Consider the following 18,830-nt stretch of genomic DNA (forward strand, 5'->3'; position numbering starts at 1 on the left):
GTTATTACTTTACTACTACTGTTATTATAGTTTTTATTAATTCTGTTAAAACTCAAACATGTTTTTATTGTTGTAGTAACAGTTTTTGTACTCTCTCTTGGAGACATAATGGATAAAGTAGCAGGAAAGACCCTGCACTAAACTACAAAGCTCAGCCATAATGGCACTGCTGCAAACCTACAACCAACCAATAGAAAACGACCTCAGAGTTTAAAAGTCGAGCAGCTCATACCACTGCTAAAATAGGTGTGTCCCGTTCTCATTTATTCAACATTTTGTCTTGTAGATTACAGCATGAACGTCATTCAAAGATGACCTTATTTAAATCTGCCTAAAAATATTCAACGGTCAAGAATAACATTTTTAGACCTAGATTTGCCTGATTATATACTTAAATAGTTTTCCTATTCACCCCTTTTTTTTTTATAGACTTGATATCTCCCGGTGTCAAAGTTGACCGGCAGGGTTGTCATGTCTTTGTTGCCTCTGTAGCTCCTCAAATGTTGTGAATAGAAGTACGGAGTAGATGGGAAAATAACAGTTATCTTCACGGAGGAAACAAATTCAAACCTTACCCACAACAGGTATGTTGAAGTGTATAAAAGGCTGTAAATTGTGTGCAGTTTCTTTGGGCAGAAATCTCAGTGGAAGCGAAACTATTCATCCATGTTAAGTTAGCCGAGCAGCTAGCTTTTGGCTAACATTAGCTGTACTTGTGGCACTGTTATGTTACCTGTCAGATTATCTCCCAGAATACGAAACACCTGTGTTTGAAATGAAATAGCCGTAAACTTGCATCTTTACCTGCTAGCAGTGTGTCCTGAACCTGTTTTTTTGTTTAAAGCCACATTATAACTGCTTTGCTTTGGGTTAGCTTGCTAGTTAGCATAGCCATGGAAGAAGGGGACAACATCTCAGCAGGTGCATGTGTGTAGTGAAGAAGAAGAAGAAGAAGAAGAAGAAGGTGTTTACGTATCAGTTGTTATCATGCAGTTTTACTCAGTGTACTAGTACTCTAACTCTGTTTTAGTGTGTCATTACCATCCGAGTTTTGTTATTTTTGTTATTGTTTATGTTTTGCTGTAACGCGCTGGCACATGCATTCACTTTCATCCTCTGCCAGACTCTGATATGATAAAACCACATGTACGTCCCCTAGCTATGTTTCCTCAACATGCATGTTGGTTTATTCAATAAAGTCAAACCACCCAAAAGATGGAAGAAAAGCTGAATGGATCACTGCCTGTTGTGTCCCCGGAGTATCTTCATCAGTGGTGAGTCTACCTCCTCACCACGGTGGTGAGTCTACCTCCTCAGACAGGACTCAGGTTATATCAGCAAACCTCGGATTGGCAACGATGATCAAATGAAATGAAAGCATGTGCACCCAGTTGCCCCTTTTGACGTTTTTTTTGTGTGTGTGTGTTTTTTTCTTTTCTTTTTCCCACCATTGTTTTCATAATATGGCATCGGGAATGTGATGTGAATGAGATGTTTTGATGTCCCGTGTGTTTTGTTTTGCTTTGCTTTGTTACTGCTCAGTGGTTTTTGAAACGTGGTTCCGTACAAGGGGAACAAAATGAGAACATGTTGTTGGTGGGAAGTATCTGATTTTTCCCCCCTTAATATGTGAAGCTTTGATTCATTAACGCTTTGCTGTCTGCGAACTAAAAGTGGCACTTTTCCATGAAGCGTGAACATAAGTTGCAAGTAACTCCAAATTTAAAAACATCCAGTTGCAAGTTTATTAGGAGCACCTACTACAGCTACTATTATTATAGACTCATACACTCTACCTGCATTAAGGCCATAATGTTTAGATTTCGTTGAGATGGATTTAAAGAAGTGGTGGTTTAACTCTGGTCTTAGAAAGTGCATGAACTGTGTTTATTAATTTGTGTGCATCAATACCGAATCAAATACTACAAAGAGATCAACTAAACAAGAAAAGCACATCGGTGACATAACAGTGTCAACCCCACAGCACATCCCACCGTTCCACGTCCTGTTCAAACTTACACATGTTGTTTGTTTTAAATCATACCTCCACTACAGGGTTCGGTCAGCACAGCAGTTTCAAGCTCTCCAGACACAATATTCCAACTTCAACCCCAACCATCAGTTTCACTACCCAGAGAACCCGAGCGGAGAAGCAGCCATGGCTAATCCAGAACCCATGATGGATCAGCAGGCACCTGCCAACTTGGCAAAACGTACTGTGATGCCTTTTGACTAAAACGTCCTTACTGTTTGAACTAGGTCTGGTTTAGGACCCAGATTTGTTTTTATTTGTAAAAAAAGGAAAGATGTTAACTCAGTGTGTTAGCATAAGTCTGCACAATTGTACCTAAATAATCAAATGTAATGTTAATGTTTTGATATTGTGTGACATTAGCATGATTGCTAGTAAGCATGCTTTTGGAGGAAACCCTTGTGTAAGTTAGTGACAGCCTCGCTAGTATATTTGGCTTTTTTAAATCATTTTGAGTAGCATTGTATTTTGTATGCGTGCATTATAGGGTTTATGATATATCGGTCCCTCAAGGATTTCCAGAAGGTTTTAGGTGACTGTTTTGATCAAAAATGCTTGAATTTGCAGTTGTTGTTTTTTCTCAGATCTTACAATGCAGTTTGCCAAGTTTTACATGATTAATATGCATTTGGCAAAAAATGCAAATCAAGGAAAATAATTGTGATTTCTTTTTTTTACATAGATGTGTAATCACCTCCTATGATAATAAGCATACCCCACATCCCAGCAATAGTTTATTTATGTATTTTCTGAATTTCAAGAACCACGGATTCCAACTTTCGAAAGTCATAAAAGTGACGTAGCTTTACAAAAGTCTGTGACTGCAATATAGATTACAATATTGATTTAACACATACTGTGTGCACAAACGTGAAGAGCAAAATACAAATGTGCGGGCTTAGACTAATGCAGGCTAGTACGACGTTGGTAGCCTAATTCTCATGATGAATCCATATTTCCAGTAAAACCCCGCAAGATCTCAATTTCCTGGAGGGCTTAATGTGTTGTGAAGGTTCCAGCAGTTCTTCCGTATGATATGACTGATATGACCTTTCCCTAATTCTCGTAGCCGCAGCCAAAAAAAGAGGCAGAGCAGCACAACCCAAGGAACCCAAACCACCAAAAGTCCCCAAGGCACCGAAGGCACCGAAGGCACCGAAGACACCGAAGGCACCAAAACCACCAAAGGACCCAAATGCACCTAAAGCGAAACCAGGTCCGAAGCCCAAGAAGGCCACCGAGGCTCAGGCCGACGGCAAACAGGAAAAGATTGATGAAAGCTTCAAGAAGGTGAAGAGGAAAGTGGACCGCTTCAAGGGAATGTCAGAGGAGGAAGTCATGAAAAGGACTCTGCCAGACCTGCTGGACTACAATCTGGACTATGTCATTGTAAGATTCCCCTCGTCAGCTGGTTAACAGTGAAGCCAAACGCTGCGTTATCAGAGATCAATTTGATTTTGTGAGCCTGAGACACATCTGCTGTTTGCTTTCAGATCGGTATTAATCCAGGGCTGATGGCAGCTTTCATCGGACGATGGTTTCCAGGTCCCGGAAATCATTTCTGTGAGTTGTGTAATAGCGAAAAGGCTTCCTGCACTGCAAAAAAAAAAAAAAATCAGAGGATGGCTGATACAGCCTGCTGCCAGTTTATAAGGAACACAAATAATGCAGTCAAATACAACTGCAGCTTGCAATAAATCATATATTTTTGATGGTTATAATGTCCGTGTTATGTTGAAACTGTTTTAGAGAGGTGCGTGATCTCTGTATAAGATTTAATTGTGTTCCGGTTAAATTGCAACATGCACTGAGCAATTGAATCTTAATGAAGTGAAAAATGCAGGACTGCAATACTGCATTTCTCATTGCCACAATACAATTCATTTTCCTCCAACTCAGAAAAATACATATGAGTAATTGGGGTACCTTTTAATTTCAGGGAAATGCCTGTTTCTGTCTGGGTTTACTGAAGAGCAGCTCAACCACATGCACGACACCTCCCTGCCTGTCAAGTACAAAATGGGCTTTACCAATATGGTAGCCAGGGCAACCCCAGGGAGCAAAGACCTCTCAAGGTGGGTGCGTAGACTGTCGGCAAAATAAAACGACACTGCAGTGGGCTTGTTGAGATGCCGTATTGTAACCGCTTTTCTTTTCCGTTTCCATCTCACCAGTAAAGAGTTGCGTGAAGGAGGAAAAATTCTAGTGGAAAAGTTGATAAAATACAAGCCTCTCATTGCTGTATTCAATGGAAAATGTGAGTCCTCTTCTACTGCAGTGCAACATTTATAATAAACAATTGACCAAAGTGGATTATTAAGGTCATATTTTTCTTTTCTATCTCCAGGCATCTATGAAATGTTCTGCAGAGAGATGTTTGGCAAAAAACCCAAAAAACTTGACTTTGGTTTGCAGCCACACAAAATCCCCGACTGTGACGTGGTAAGGAAGTCAGACCTTTACTTTTTAAAAGAGCCATCTGTAAGGCCACTTATAGATGCTGTTTGATCTGAATTTATGATATCACTCATCATAACTTCTCAGACTTTGGCAAAATATTATTAGGAATGAAATGATATTGGTCATTCATAATGCTCAAAACAAGCTAAAATGGCATCTGGGTATAGAATATATATAGTATTTGATATGTCAGCATCAATGCTGGTATATTTCCATCTGGTCTGAAAGAGATGCTATTGACTGGTCCCCAAATGTCTTCAAAGTAGTTGTTATGATCACTGTTTGATATCAATCAGAGTCATTACGGAGAGCTGATGTTATCTAAAATATCTTAATACGTTCTCTCTATATATTTTAGAGCCTTACCCATACTGGATACCGTTATTACAGCATTAAATATATATATACGATATCAATATATTAGCTGAAATGTGGTTGGCAAACTCTTGTGACAACAATATGTAATGGAGGCACAACAATAAAATATAAAATGACATCATTGCATTGAAAGAGTGAACTTTACAGGGTGATCTGCCAATATCAGCTAATATGTTGGTGGGGTTCGAATATGTTTTGTCTTTATATCTATAAATCTGAAATACTTGTTTAAATTGCCCATGAACAGTAAAAACAGCAGTTTGATAAAAGAAGAGCTGCCAGTTTAGAAAATGAGAACTATCAAACACGACCTTAATACCTTTAAAGAATTGACCTGTCAGTCATTTCCTCTGCACAGGCTCTGTATCTGATGCCCTCATCCAGCGCCCGCTGCGCCCAGTTCCCTCGTGCTCAGGACAAAGTTCACTACTACATCAAGCTGAAGGAGCTCCGAGATCAGCTGAAGGGCCTTCAAACAAGCACTGAGATCGAGGAGATCGACTACAAATTTGACCTCAAGTTGGCCAAGGGTAAGCGTGGCCAGGACCGAACGAGCGGTGTCGAAAGTCACGCGAGCTTAATGAGACTACTAAGTGGCTTAGCAGTTACTTGTTTTCACTACGTTATATGATGAACATAAAGCCAACAACATCATCTAAAATGAGTGCGTTCTCCTCTTTTAGTTCAGTAAAATGTTGTTTGAAGAAGTTGTTGTTTTTCTAGATGCTTATAGCCCCTGAAAGCAGGAGCATCACTGACCCACACTCTGCCCTCAGTTTGGTTTGTGGCTCTACGTCAGCTCATTTAGTTTCTTCTTTCCTTTTTTTTTTTTTTCTTTTTTTCTTTTTACATCAACAGAGGATGCCAAGAGGATGGCCATAAAGGAGGAGCAGTATGATCCTGGTTATGAAGATGCCTATGGTGGCGCATATGTGGAGAGAGGACCTGAAGGAGGCCCGTCTGAAGGCCAGACCAACGGTCACTGTACATTCTCTTCTGCTACAAACTCAGGTAACCAGACACGCGCTCCTGAAGCTCGTCACGGAAGCACCACAGCATCTAATACAGCTGGACATATCCATAACACTGAACCACGGCAGCAGCAGCAGCCGAAGTCTGAACAGGAACCATATGCAGCCACAGATTCACTCGACACAGAACCTGAATGCTGTCGGAAATATTTCCGAGCATGGAAAGGGTCACAACATCTCTCCTTCCTTTAGTGTCTACAAAGTGTTACAGCTGAACTGGACCAACACAGCGACTGTACATGAGAACCAGAGCAGCTGAGCGCTAATAGAAATACGGCTCAGAAAGAAAGTACTAAGAAAAGTATTGTGAGGTAGCACGAAACATAAGTTTAAAAAGTAGTCCTTAAAAATAACCTCACCGCGACTACGTAGTAATCCAACATTTTGTGAAATCGACTTCTTGGTCCTGCTTATCTGTCGAGGCTGTTGGGTCACAAGTCAGAAAAGTTGTCCATTCAGCTCAGCTGTGATTGGAGAATTATTGACTGTTAAGGCAAAGTGTTCTACAAACACTGCTTCAAATGCTCAGTGATTGGCCGAGGCATATTCTCATCGTTTGAATACCTGCGTTTTCTCCTAAGACATCCTGCTGAAACGTTGTGTATTTTAGTCTACAGACCGCCAAAATCATCTGGTTTTATTCATGAATTTTATGAGCTGCTGTCCATCATCGTGTCAAAATACAAAAAGACCCTGATTTTGAGTGATTTTTAACATCCATGTCTGCTGTCCTGACAATATTTTAGCCAAGGACCTCTTAAAGCTAGTTGATGCTTTTAATTTCTCTCGGCCTCTAACAGGACCTACGCACAATAAGGGGACATACTCTTGACTTGACTTTGTATCAGGGCATCAGGATCAGTGACGTTATATGCCAAGACAGTGTGGTATCTGATCACAAGTATCTTCTTTTTAACACTTATGTTCCTAATGCAATCATCAACAACACAGACCAGTTCTATTCCCTCATTTTCAACTCTACTTCAGCTGACAGGTTTTGCGATACTTTCGCCTCCACCGATACTCCGAACTGAGCATTAATGACATCACCACCACTTTCAGTTCAATCTGTACAAATATTTTAGACACGGTGGCTCCGTTAAAACCAAGTAAACCCCAAATTACACACCAGCCGTGGCTAAACAGTGGCATCAAGACCCTAAAGCAGTCATGTCGCAGAACAGAACGGAAATGGAGGCGTCATAATCAGCCGACAGAATTGAACAAATTGAGAATTTTACTAAAAAAGTTTTCAATCAAGCAGTGAAGATGGCAAGGGAACAATATTACAATGACCTCATGAACAAATATGGATCCAATCCCAGAATCCTTTTCAATGTTGTAAGCCGCACATCCAGTCCACCCCTCCACCACCGTTGAACCATCAATTGATAAATGTGAACAATTTAAGTCTTTTTTTTCTTTGACAACATTCAAAGCGTCAGAAACAATATTTCTTCTACTTCCCTGACTGTTTCTGAACTTCCGCCTCCTGGCATCAACTGCACCGTAGCGTCCCTTAATATTATTAACAACTACTTATGTGACTGAGATCATTGCCAAAATGAACAACTCCACCTGCTCCCTCGACATCATTCCCACCAACTTCCTTAAAGCAACGCTGGACATAACCTGTTCACTCCTGGTGAATCTGTTCAACTCTTCACTCTCATCTGGCATCGTTCCTGATTATTTAAAAACAGCAGTTGTACAGCGTTTACTTAAAAAACCTACACTTGACCCTGATACTCTGAATTGTTTCTGGCCATTCTCTAAACTCAGGTTTTAGGAAGAGTCATAGTACAGAAACTGCCCTCCTGAGGGTTTTAAATGATCTTTTAGCAGCTGACTGGTCAACATACTATTTTACTCCTGTTGGACCTTTCTGCAGCTTTTGATGCTGTTGATCATAGCATTTTAATTAAACATCATAAAAATTGGGTGTGTATTTCAGGCTTGGTTTTAGATTGGTGTAAATCTTATCTGTCGGGGAAGTCATTGTGTAGAAATTGGGAATTTTAAATCAGCACCAGCACCGCTACTGTATTGAGTTCCACAGGGTTCCGTTCTTGGACCGTTACTATTCTCTATCTACATGCTGCCTCTCGGCCATATAATAAAAAAACACAATAGCAATTACCCTTTCTACGCCGATAATACACAACTATATTTCTCCTTTGACAACAACCAAACTAACCAACTAAACAACCTCCACATGTGCATTGCAGAAATATAAAACTGGATGGCATCAAACTTTTTACAGGTAAATTTTGAGAAATCAGAAAATTATCATCATAGGTCCAGATTTATCCCCAAATTATATTTCCTCCCATCTCAGTTCCCTCTCAGCTGACATTACTTCCTCCTGCAGAAACCTCAGTGTAATCTTTGACAACCATCTCAACTTCGACCAGCACATCAACTCTGTTGTCCAATTATGACTTTTGCAACTCAGGAAAATCAGAAAAAAATTAATAACCTAGATCTAGGTAGGTAGGTAGGTAGGTAGTTACTTTATTAATCCCCAATGGGAATTTTTTTTTGCTACAGCAGCATTTATAGATACAGGACAGAAATAAAATAACAGTAAAAAATATTAAATATAAAAATGCACAGTATATACAGTACAGTATGTGTGTGTGTATATATATACATATATACCTAGATCTATATATATATATATATACAGTTGAAACCAGAAGTTTACATACACTGTGCAAAAAGATACATAACACTTTTTTTCTCACTGTCTGAAGTTAAATCAGACTAAACCTCTCCTGTTTCAGGTCCGTTAGGATTACCAAAATTATTTAACTTTTGCTAAATGTCACAATAATGAGAAAGAGAATTTCTTAGAGAATTTTATATTACTTTCTTTGAGGTCAAAAGTTTACATACACCAAAAGTACTATGTCTTTAAACAACGTGGGCAAGCTCAGATGATGATGTCATGGCTTTTGAAGCTCCTGATAGGTTAACTGCCAACATGTGAGTTAATTGAGGCACACCTGGGGATGTATTTTAAGGCCACACCTCAAACACTCTGCTTCCTTGTTTGAAATCATGGGAAAGCCAAAAGAAATCAGCCAAGAAATCAGGGAGAGAATCGTGGAGCTCCACAAGTCTGGTTCATCCTTGGGTGCAATTTCCAGATGCTTGAAGGTGCCACGTTCATCTGTGCAAACAATTATACACAAGTATAAACATGGGAATGTCCAGCCATCACACCGCTCAGGAAGGAGACGGGCTCTGTGTCCCAGAGATGAACGTGTTTTGGTCCGACATGTGCAAATCAACCCCAGAACAAAAGCTAAAGACCTTGTGAAGATGATGGCTGAAGCTGGTAAGAAAGTGTCATTATCCACAGTAAAACAAGTCCTTCATGGGCTGAAAGGCTACTCAGCAAGAAGGAAGCCATTACTCCTAAAGAAACATAGAAAAGCCAGATTACAGTTTGCAAAAAGACACCAAGACAAAGACCTTAACTTCTGGAGACATGTCCTGTGGTCTGATGAAACTAAAGTGGAGCTGTTTGGCCATAATGACCACTGTTACATTTGGAGGAAAAAGGGGGAAGCTTGTAGACCTGAAAACACCATCCCAACTGTGAAGCATGGAGGTGGCAGCATCATGTTGTGGGGCTGTTTTGCTGCAGCAGGAACTGGAGCTCTTCATAAAATAGACGGCATCATGAAGAAAGAACATTACCTGGAAATATTAAGGCGACATCTCAGGACATCAGCCAGGAAGCTAAAACTTGGGCGCAAATGGGTCTTCCAAATGGACAATGACCCGAAGCATACTGCCAAAATAGTTAAAAAGTGGCTTGAGGACAACAAAGTCAATGTCTTGGAGTGGCCATCACAAAGCCCTGACCTGAATCCCATCGAAAATTTGTGGGCAGATCTGAAAAGGCGTGTGCGAGCGAGGCGGCCAACAAACCTGACTCAGTTCCACCAGTTCTGTCAGGAGGAATGGGCCAGAATTCCAGCAGAGTACTGTAAGAAGCTTGTGGAAGGATACCCAAAACGTTTGACCCAAGTCATGCAGTTCAAAGGCAATGCTACTAAATACTAAGGAACTGTATGTAAACTTTTGACCTCAAAGAAAGTAATGAAAAATTCTCTAAAATATTCTCTTTCTCATTATTGTGACATTTAGCAAAAGTTAAATAATTTTGGTAATCCTAACGGACCTGAAACAGGAGAGGTTTAGTCTGATTTAACTTCAGACAGTGAGAAAAAAAGTGTTGTGTGTCTTTTTGCACAGTGTATGTAAACTTCTGGTTTCAACTGCATATATATATATATATACGGTACTGTATATACTGTGCATTTTTATATTTAATATTTTTTATTTAAACAACCAAGAAACACAGACAACAGTGTTATTGTTGTGTGATGGATTTTGCCAGAGGTGAGTTATTGTACAGTCTTATTGCGGTCGGCAGGAATGATCTCCTGTATCTGGAATGATCTCCTGTATCTGTCCTTGTGACAGCGGAGCTGGAGGAGTCTTTTAGAGAAAGTGCTCCGCTGTCCCTGCAGCAGGTGGTGGAGAGGGTGGTCAGGATTATCCAATATGGATAACAGTTTGTTCAGCGTCCTCCTCTCCACCACCTTTTCCAGGCTGTCCAGTTTGTAGCCGATGATGGAGCTGACCTTCTTAACCAGTTTGTTAAGTCTGTTGGTGTCTCCGACTCCAATGCTGCTCCCCCAGCAGACCATAGAGAAGTACAAAGCACTGGCCACAACAGACTGGTAGAACATCTCCAACATCTTGCTGCACACATTGAAGGATCGAAGTTTCCTTAAGAAAAATAGTCGACTCATCACCTTCTTGTAGTTCAGTCTGTTGTCATGGAGACACCCAGGTACTTGTACTCCTCAACCATCTAATAAATCTAATAACCTAGAAACAGTAATTCATGCTTTCATCTCATCCCGTTTAGCAATGCACTGTACTCTTGCCTCACACAATTTAACATAAACAAACTTCAACTCATTCAAAATGCAGCAGCCAGACTCATAACCAGGTCCAACAGGAGAGAGCACATTTTTTTTTTTTTTTTAAATCACTTCTTAATCACAGTGAGGAATCACTGTCTGTTTTAGAATAGATTTTATAATTTGTATGATCTCTTATAAGGCTCGCGGGGGTCTGGCGCCTGAATTTATAGTCCACCTACGAGCCTACATGCAACCTGAGATCCTCTGGTAGGTCGTTCCTGACCATACCTCGAACTAACCATAAAACTAAAGGTGACCGGGCGTTTTCTGTTTGGGCCCCACAGTTTTGGAACGACCTGCTAGAGGAGATCAGGGACGCTAACACATCGGTTTCTTTTAATTCACTCTTTAAAACACACTATTTTACACTTGCCTTATGTTGACTGCATTTTTATTGATTGACTGTCTGTTTTATTTTTGTTTTATCATTATATTTTATACTGTTGCATGTTGTGTTTTAAATGTATGTAAAGCGCTTCGTAACTTGCTTTTGAAAAGCGCTATAGAAATAAAGTTATTATTATTATTATTATCGCTGGCGTACCCATGAAAACAAACTGTCCTGTAGACTTTATAAGTGTCACATCACTGTATCATCAACACGATGCTTTTGTTTGTGTGCTCTCCATGTTCAGAGGGAGCGCAGGAGGCGAGCACGTCACAAATAGCAGAGGGCCAGCTCCCAGACGGACAGTGGATGACGCAGTCCTTTGCAGATCAGATTCCAGACATTAGCGGTGGACCAAAAGACGGCAGCATATGAGGAGAAGAGCTCTGGTTTGACGTGCAGAGACTCAGTCCTTTACCTCTTTTTGTCAGGTTTTAGATTTGTCCTTTTTATTAGTGTCTGAGTGGAATATAAACGCATAGATGGACTTTTTAGAAATTTTGCAGAATCTTCTTTCTGCACTCTGTATTTTGTTTGTGGTCTTGTAAACATGTACGATCATCTTCACGGCAGTCTTTTTAAATATGTGAAATCAGGGACTTGACAATGATGCTTGACTGTCTTTGAAGAAGGTCATGTATTTAAACCTTTGTTTTGCCTTTGTACTGTACTGTACTGCACTCTACTGCACTGTGATGCAGTAAGTGTACACATCCACGTCTCCTGCTCTGACAGCGGATAAAGCTCCAGGTGGTTATTGTGAGCTGGACTGCTCAGTGTGAGCCTTTGTTTACTGTGAGGATTCAGCATCATGTTTAACATTCATGGTGCCATGAACTAATGAGGTGCAAAGTGATCATTCGATACCAGACTCATCATGAATGTCAGAGGTCCCACAGACGGACCCTTTGACAGGCCTTTCAATACAATGTTACAGAACTCAAAATGGGTTTATTTTCATCTATATCTCTTTTTTTGGTTTTAGGAATTTTAGAATTATGTTCCATGTTCATGAAAATGTCATTTGCAAGGAATTTTATGAAACATTTGTCAATTAAAATATCCTCATGATGCTTTTTCTATATTATTGGTTTATATTTATTTGTACACAACATGGTCAGGACATTTCAATCTCTTTGTGATGCTAACAATGGATATAATATTTTTTTTTTTTTTTAAAGTCAAAAGTGGAGCCCAACATACATGAGAAGGACCAATGTGTTGTTTTGTAAAGTTTGACCCAGGATGTCAGTAACATGTTGGACATCTTAAGTCAAAAAGCTCTCAAGACACCTTAACAGAGGTAGATGAACAGATAACATACAGATACACAGCTGCAGCATCTCATCTCAACAACAAAACTAGTCAACTTTTACACTCACTCACTTGCTACACACATCTATAGCTGTAAGTTAGTATAAGCGTTTGGTCACCTTACTGAGGCCACATATAGGACGAATCCAGACAAACAAGCATTTCTTCATTAATAAATAACCCACTGAGCTACTTTATTCCAGATTGATGAAACCTAAGTGATACGTTTTCCTTTGCAGTTCAAAGCAGTCTTTTTTCTGCCTTGCTGGCTGTTGATGATGTGTCTCCAGTTCTCTGTGTTTAACGTCACCTCGCCATGTGGAGGTGCAGGTGAACTGGATGAGATGATGGAGAGGAGAGCCAAGGTACCGTTGCCATCCCAGCAGAAATCTGTGTTTGGGTCGGGGCTGATTGTTGAAGTCGGATTTTGAATATTTCTGTGTCCTCCTGTTTGGTCACTGTGGTCTGAGTCAGATGACCAGCTGCTGCAGCGCTGCTCTGGAGAAACACTGGAGAATACAGTAAGACAAAGCTAAAATGAAGCAGCATGTAACACACTGCAAAAATTGTGGATATAACCAGGTAAAATAATGTTATATTTAGACCTGAAATCCAGTTGGCCTTGTATTTAATATGATTGGATCATTTGGTGCTTTCTCAGGCAGATCATCTGACTTAATTCAAGTAAATTTGAAATATGATATTAAATAACTTGTTTTAAAAGTTATGAACGAATTTTTGTAATATTATGTTGTTGGTAGCTTCTGTGGTGGCTGTGACTCGGATGGTAGAAAAGGTTGCCCAGTAATTGTAAGGTCAGCGGTTCGATTTCTGCACTAGTCCACTTCTTGAAGACACTGATGGCAGGTAGGACTGCTGCGTGGCAGCTTTGCTGCCGTTGGTGTGTGAATGGTTGAAAATGTAAAAATGAAGGTCTGGTTCAAAATTGAATGTGGGTCTACCTAGCCTACCTATTCCAATAAGAGCCCATTTGTTTCAAGCCACTATTCCACCAGTATGGAGTGATTTGCACTTAAACTAGAGATGTATTCTCTTGTTCCTTGGCCTTCATTTTTTTAGCGTGTTAAAATTAAGAATTCAAAAAACTGAATTAAGAATTATTTGTTAATATTTGTGTTTTATTTATTGCTGTGGTGTAGCAAGTCTGACCTCAAGAAATTTGATCTAAAAACCAGCATTTTCTACTTATTCAAGCCTTTGAACACTTCTCAGAGTCTATTTCTTGACAGAAACCAGATTATTTTAAATTATCTTGTTGAGTGAAATCAAATAGCCGCATGGACAAATAATTTCACTCGTATGAAGTCATTATATCCTGAAATTCGGTGTTTTTTTCTTGTATTTTGGCCAAGTTTTTTGTTTTTTATTATGCAGTGTGGGGTTTTTTCAATGACGTTACCTCCATATCAACTGTTGTTGCATGTAAAGAGTGACTAATAATTTACAAACCAATGACAGAAATTACAATTATTAACCTAATAAACTCTAAGTTTAAAAATGGATTTGCAAGCGCACGCACACCTGCTGGGGTCACCACCTCTGACGCTCCTCGTCTGCCTGCGGAGATCTGCAAATGACGTCAGCACTCTGCAAAGCGCCGCACTGCCTGATACTGTCATGCTGCCACAATAAAACACAAATATATCACGAGGGTAAATCGTTAAAGTGACGCTACTAATAGTTTTGCTCTGTAGATTTCCCAGTGCAGAAAGCAGTGGGATACTCAATGACTGTTTTTTTCTCACATCATTCCCTTCTGTTGTGGTTGTGTGATCAAACCACTTTACCTTCTGGTGACTAACAGAGTCAGCTTGATGGGAAGGATGAGGAGGGTCAGCAGATGCGTAACAAATTTCACTGGAAGGAAGTCTTTGAGCTGAGACCACCAACTGCTGCCATCATGGATGTCCCTGCATGCCTCACACAGCACTAGCATGCACACACACACACACACACACACACACACACACACACACACACACACACACACACACACACACACACACACACACACACACACACACACACACACACACACACACACACACACACACACACACTTAAATATCTTCATTTTTCATTTATAATCCGCATTTCTAGAGATGATTCTCCACTGAGAAGCTTCACAAGACTATGAGATGGTTCAGTGCTTTGCCTAGAGGTATAGAGAACAGTCAAGGCTTTCATTATTTCCTTTTTTGTGTCTTTCCTCTGGACATTTGATCCAGTGCAGACCCCCCTGTCTTCCTTACCTTTCTTCATGGCTACTGGGAGCTTCTCTATGACTTTGTGGTCCAGCCACTGATGGTTTTCCTGACAAAAAGTTTGTCCATTCAACATCATCTTCTTTATCTTCCCCTCTTCTGCCTGAGCCACCTCCTTCACCACCTCACAACAAGGAGGTTTGTCTCTACCCGCCTCCGCCACCACACTGCAAGGAATATACTGCGCTCTAAGCAGATCTAAAATTGATTGATAACATGTTTTGGTTGTTACTGTATGGTGTGAACCAGAAAAATGAAAGACTCAGCAGTCAAGAAGATGAAGGCGAAGGAGTTCACCTCTTTCTCCAAGGAAACGAAGAGCATCCATGTAGCCATTGTGGCAGATCTCAGCAAGCTTCTGTCCAAAAACAAAACAAAACAACAAAGCTCTTGGCTAAAAAAAACACATTTAAATTCCACTGTTTTAAAGTCCAGACATGACCCACCTCAAGTCTGGGTGGAAGGAAGGACGTACAGACACGATGCACATTGCCCGTGTTGACCTGAATGCTAACGTTGCCATAGTGGACCTCAAAGAAGTTGAAAGTACCCTCTCTGGGGCAGATGTCACTCTCGCCTGAGAACGGGGCCATAGTGATGGTGTTTCTCTGCTCGAACAAGGGCATGTTGTTGCTCAAGGCTCCATCCATGTAGCGCTGAGAGGAAAGAGAAATGAGTTAATGCAGATGAAACGTTCGGATGATAACACAGATTGAAAGACCAGGGAAAAGCAAACTCAATACCCTGCAGAATGCATGTACTGTCTTTATGAAGGACGCATGTGTATACAATGGAAATGGATGAACACAAAGTAAAAACCATACAGTATAGATACTGTATGTTTACTGGATTCAGTTATTCTGAACTTTTTCACGTGCTTTCCCCTATTATTGTGTATTTCCTTACTGAATTTCCTTAGAGAATTACTGTATTGTGGTTGTATTCCTCCACCAACCAGTCAAGTTACAATTTACATTCATATCTGTTCTATCTGTGACCGTCTGCTAGAGAACTGAATGTCATATAACCTGTTTACATCAGATATGAAGTTGTTTTTAACAAATGCTGTCTGATTCAAACTAAGTCAATTGGAGCTATTTATCATTCAGTTCATTTTTCTGTTTTTCCTGTTGTCTGCATGCAACCAGAAACTCTGCTTGACAAAAACAGACTGTCTGTAGAGCAGGTGTCGCTGACGTGCAGCCATAAAAATATACAGTATGTGTTACCTACTCACCACTCCACGGTATGAAGGTGGGATGAAACCACAGTAAACAGGGAAAAAGCAACTGCACATGAGAGCCTGCAAAGGCACACAAAGAAGGTTAAATTATTAAGAATTGAGAAATCAGAGCCATAGCAATTCATGGAATTACTATCATAGTCAATGACATAAAATGAGCAATCTGTTTGACCTGAATGAGCTCGTGTCTGCTGGCAAACTCGGATACCAAAACGTTCTTCCCATCAGGGAGTCTGGTGAGGGACACACAGAGCTTCCCAGAGGCCCGAAGGTGGGCGTCTTCAGGGAGCTTCTCCAGCAGGGAGTCCCGTACCGTCCGCAGCAGACTGAAGGTCGGGTGGAAAACACCCAGGGTGTGTTTTCTGGCCTCTTTGGCCATAGTCAGAACATCAACACAAAACTCCTCTGAGGGGGAAAACGCAGTGAATCAGTCAATCGTGAAGTGATAAACATTTATTGTGCAGAAATAAGTGAATTAGTCATAGATTTATCTCTCATAAAGTTTAACAATGCTTTTATCTGGTCTATATCATTGACTGCAGATAAAAGATTTATATACTTTTGTTTGTCCTTTCAATGACAAGTATCAATGACACTTTAATAAATTGTTTCAGTTCATGTCTTTTTTAAGATTTGCAATACTCAAAAACATAAATGAAATATATTGTTATTTTTTTGTATTTAATTACTTTTTTTTTTTTTTTTGGTGCTTTTATTTCATTTCATTCTCTGCAGAGATACAGCACCCAGCATGGGTTTCTCCTGACTTGCCTTGAATGGTCTTTGACCTTGGTGACCTTTGCTCTCACAATTGCATAAACTTTGTTTTTCATTGAACTTGCCAAGCACATTGTTTACTCCAGGTATCAGCACTTGTTCTAAGATAACATGTCCCTGACCTTTATGAACCACCAGGTACTCCAATTACTGCGAATGGAAACATGTTGTAAACATGTTAGACATAAGCAGAATTTATTATATTATTATTATTATAAAGTTTGATTTGATTTTTACCATCACATTATGATCATTGTCACTCACTACATTTTTGACAAAGGACAAAGAATTGCCTGACAAAAGGGCCAAATTTCATGTAGAGTAATACAAAAATAAAACGATAACCTCCATTAGGCAATCATCATGGCATCAAAACAGGATGTATTTACATACAAAATCCTGATTCAAGTAAGACCATGAAGATTTAAGAAAACTGTCATTTACAATGTGCAGTAAATATCACTCACCAAGTGGAATCCCAACAATCAGAGCTGCAGCCACGAGACTACCAGATGAAGCTCCGCAGATTCTGGAAGCCCCATGAATGAGCTGTGGTACCCGCTCGAGGATACAGCTCAAAGCTCCCAGGTAGTAAATACTCCTGAATCCACAGCCTGCAAAAGAGATGTTCCACTCCTCAACCCAGTTAAACATCTTCTCGGATGCTTCCCTCGACTACGAGATTGATGAAAACTCAAAACCACAACTCCAAGATCATCATCTTTTCAATCATCTTCACAAGTTGAGTTGATGCATTTGGGTTTCCTTGAGTAAGGAACGCGCCGGTCTTACCTCTACTACATTCAGAGGTGAAATGGGCAGAGTCCTAGTTGGCTATGTTATGTCCTTACGCAACTTACAAGGCTCAAACGTCACATTTCAAAATAGAAAACAAACTGGAGTCACCTCACGAACGGTAATTTGGCTAGCTGCCGGACATGTGATGCAGTTTTGATAACTTACTTAACCAGCTCTTTCCTTTGTACAGCAGAGTGGGAGGGACTAGAGGGGCAAAACAACCCGAGCAGTTGTGACCTTGTGAATGTCATATCAGTAAAGATCAACAAATGAAATGCATAAATACATTTAAAACATGTTGTATTTTACATGCACAATGCACTTATATCCTCAGCTTGGTTCAATTTGTATTTTTGACTAATTAGCAGTTTAAAAAAAATTTTTTTTTAGGTTTTCTGTCTATTCTGTACTCGATAACCTTCTGTATGGTGCAATACCAAAACCTCATAAGAGCTGTAGTTCCTGAATTGTAAAATATAACTATAACTGTTAATGTTTTTTAAATGGTTAATGTCTTTAAATTACTATTACAAATTACAGTAGATACCCATTCAGCTTTAAAGCTGCAGTAATGATCTTTAGGCCATTTAGGGGCAGCAAAACAAGCATCGAACACCCTGACTGACTCTGAACAATGTAGTTACATTCACATATCAATTTCAGGGTACCCATCGGTCTGCTCTGCAGACATGAGCTGGAGTTTGTTGCTTTTTCAGTCCCAAGAACAGCAGGCGGATATAGCACAGAATTTCTGGGGAATTTGTAACTTCCCACTATGTTTGGGTGCCGTAGATGATAAGCACTTTTAAAGATGAATTATAGTGGTCACAAATTTTGGGCTCACGGCAGATGACAACATTTACTTCACACAGAGCCATGCAGAGCCTTGTGGACACACAGACATTTAAAGTATGAATTAGCCCTGACTTACACACCCAACATTCATTTGAAGTCATGTTTCTGGACATCTAATGAATTCAAGTCAAATATTCATTCACTTATTGAAGGAGTCTTTATCTTTACCTGCTAAATGTTCTTCTATGTTCACCAGCTAGTCACTGACCCTGACTGTCTGCTGTTTGGTGTTAAACAGTATGCAGTAGCTTTATCAAAGC

General features: G+C 40.0%; 2 protein-coding genes across 3 annotated transcripts; one reads left to right on the forward strand and one right to left on the reverse strand.

The window, feature by feature from the left end:
- The first annotated feature begins 464 nt into the window (after positions 1 to 464).
- On the forward strand, positions 465 to 12,382 carry tdg.1 (thymine DNA glycosylase, tandem duplicate 1). 2 transcript variants are annotated; one of them, XM_069695432.1, is made up of 11 exons: positions 465 to 584; positions 1,200 to 1,274; positions 2,056 to 2,213; positions 3,102 to 3,421; positions 3,526 to 3,595; positions 3,972 to 4,107; positions 4,207 to 4,289; positions 4,380 to 4,474; positions 5,229 to 5,400; positions 5,729 to 5,881; positions 11,546 to 12,382. In XM_069695432.1, exons 2-11 carry the CDS (start codon positions 1,216 to 1,218, stop codon positions 11,671 to 11,673), a joined length of 1,374 nt encoding a protein of 457 aa, XP_069551533.1. In that variant the 5' UTR covers positions 465 to 584; positions 1,200 to 1,215; the 3' UTR covers positions 11,674 to 12,382. The 2 variants fall into 2 exon arrangements, with proteins under 2 accessions (XP_069551533.1, XP_069551534.1); XM_069695433.1 differs by lacking the exon at positions 1,200 to 1,274.
- On the reverse strand, positions 11,318 to 18,792 carry LOC138619153 (patatin-like phospholipase domain-containing protein 2). Its single transcript, XM_069695431.1, has 10 exons — positions 18,739 to 18,792; positions 17,385 to 17,919; positions 16,313 to 16,545; positions 16,135 to 16,200; positions 15,344 to 15,553; positions 15,195 to 15,255; positions 14,886 to 15,095; positions 14,421 to 14,562; positions 14,155 to 14,253; positions 11,318 to 13,121 (listed from the first exon to the last, which is right to left on the reverse strand). The coding sequence occupies exons 2-10, from the start codon at positions 17,569 to 17,571 to the stop codon at positions 12,827 to 12,829; spliced, it is 1,503 nt and encodes a 500-aa protein (XP_069551532.1). The 5' UTR covers positions 17,572 to 17,919; positions 18,739 to 18,792; the 3' UTR covers positions 11,318 to 12,826.
- Between the last annotated feature and the right edge of the window lie 38 nt (positions 18,793 to 18,830).

Source organism: Brachyistius frenatus, unplaced genomic scaffold (genome assembly GCF_029030835.1).
Source record: "Brachyistius frenatus isolate BFR_SWC_R1_liver_20210118 unplaced genomic scaffold, ASM2903083v1 Contig_19, whole genome shotgun sequence".
Taxonomy (NCBI): domain Eukaryota; kingdom Metazoa; phylum Chordata; class Actinopteri; family Embiotocidae; genus Brachyistius; species Brachyistius frenatus.

Bases quoted from the DNA above. Each gene is read 5' to 3' on its own strand.
- LOC138619153 (XM_069695431.1), bottom strand. From the start codon at position 17,571: ATGTTTAACTGGGTTGAGGAGTGGAACATCTCTTTTGCAGGCTGTGGA. The intron at 16,201-16,312 runs GTCAAACAGATT...GTGCCTTTGCAG, and splicing joins GCAGACACGAGCTCATTCAG to GCTCTCATGTGCAGTTGCTT. The intron at 15,096-15,194 runs GTGAACTCCTTC...AATCAATTTTAG, and splicing joins TCGTTTCCTTGGAGAAAGAG to ATCTGCTTAGAGCGCAGTAT.
- tdg.1 (XM_069695432.1), top strand. From the start codon at position 1,216: ATGGAAGAAAAGCTGAATGGATCACTGCCTGTTGTGTCCCCGGAGTAT. The intron at 4,290-4,379 runs GTGAGTCCTCTT...TTCTATCTCCAG, and splicing joins TGCTGTATTCAATGGAAAAT to GCATCTATGAAATGTTCTGC. The intron at 4,475-5,228 runs GTAAGGAAGTCA...TCCTCTGCACAG, and splicing joins AAATCCCCGACTGTGACGTG to GCTCTGTATCTGATGCCCTC.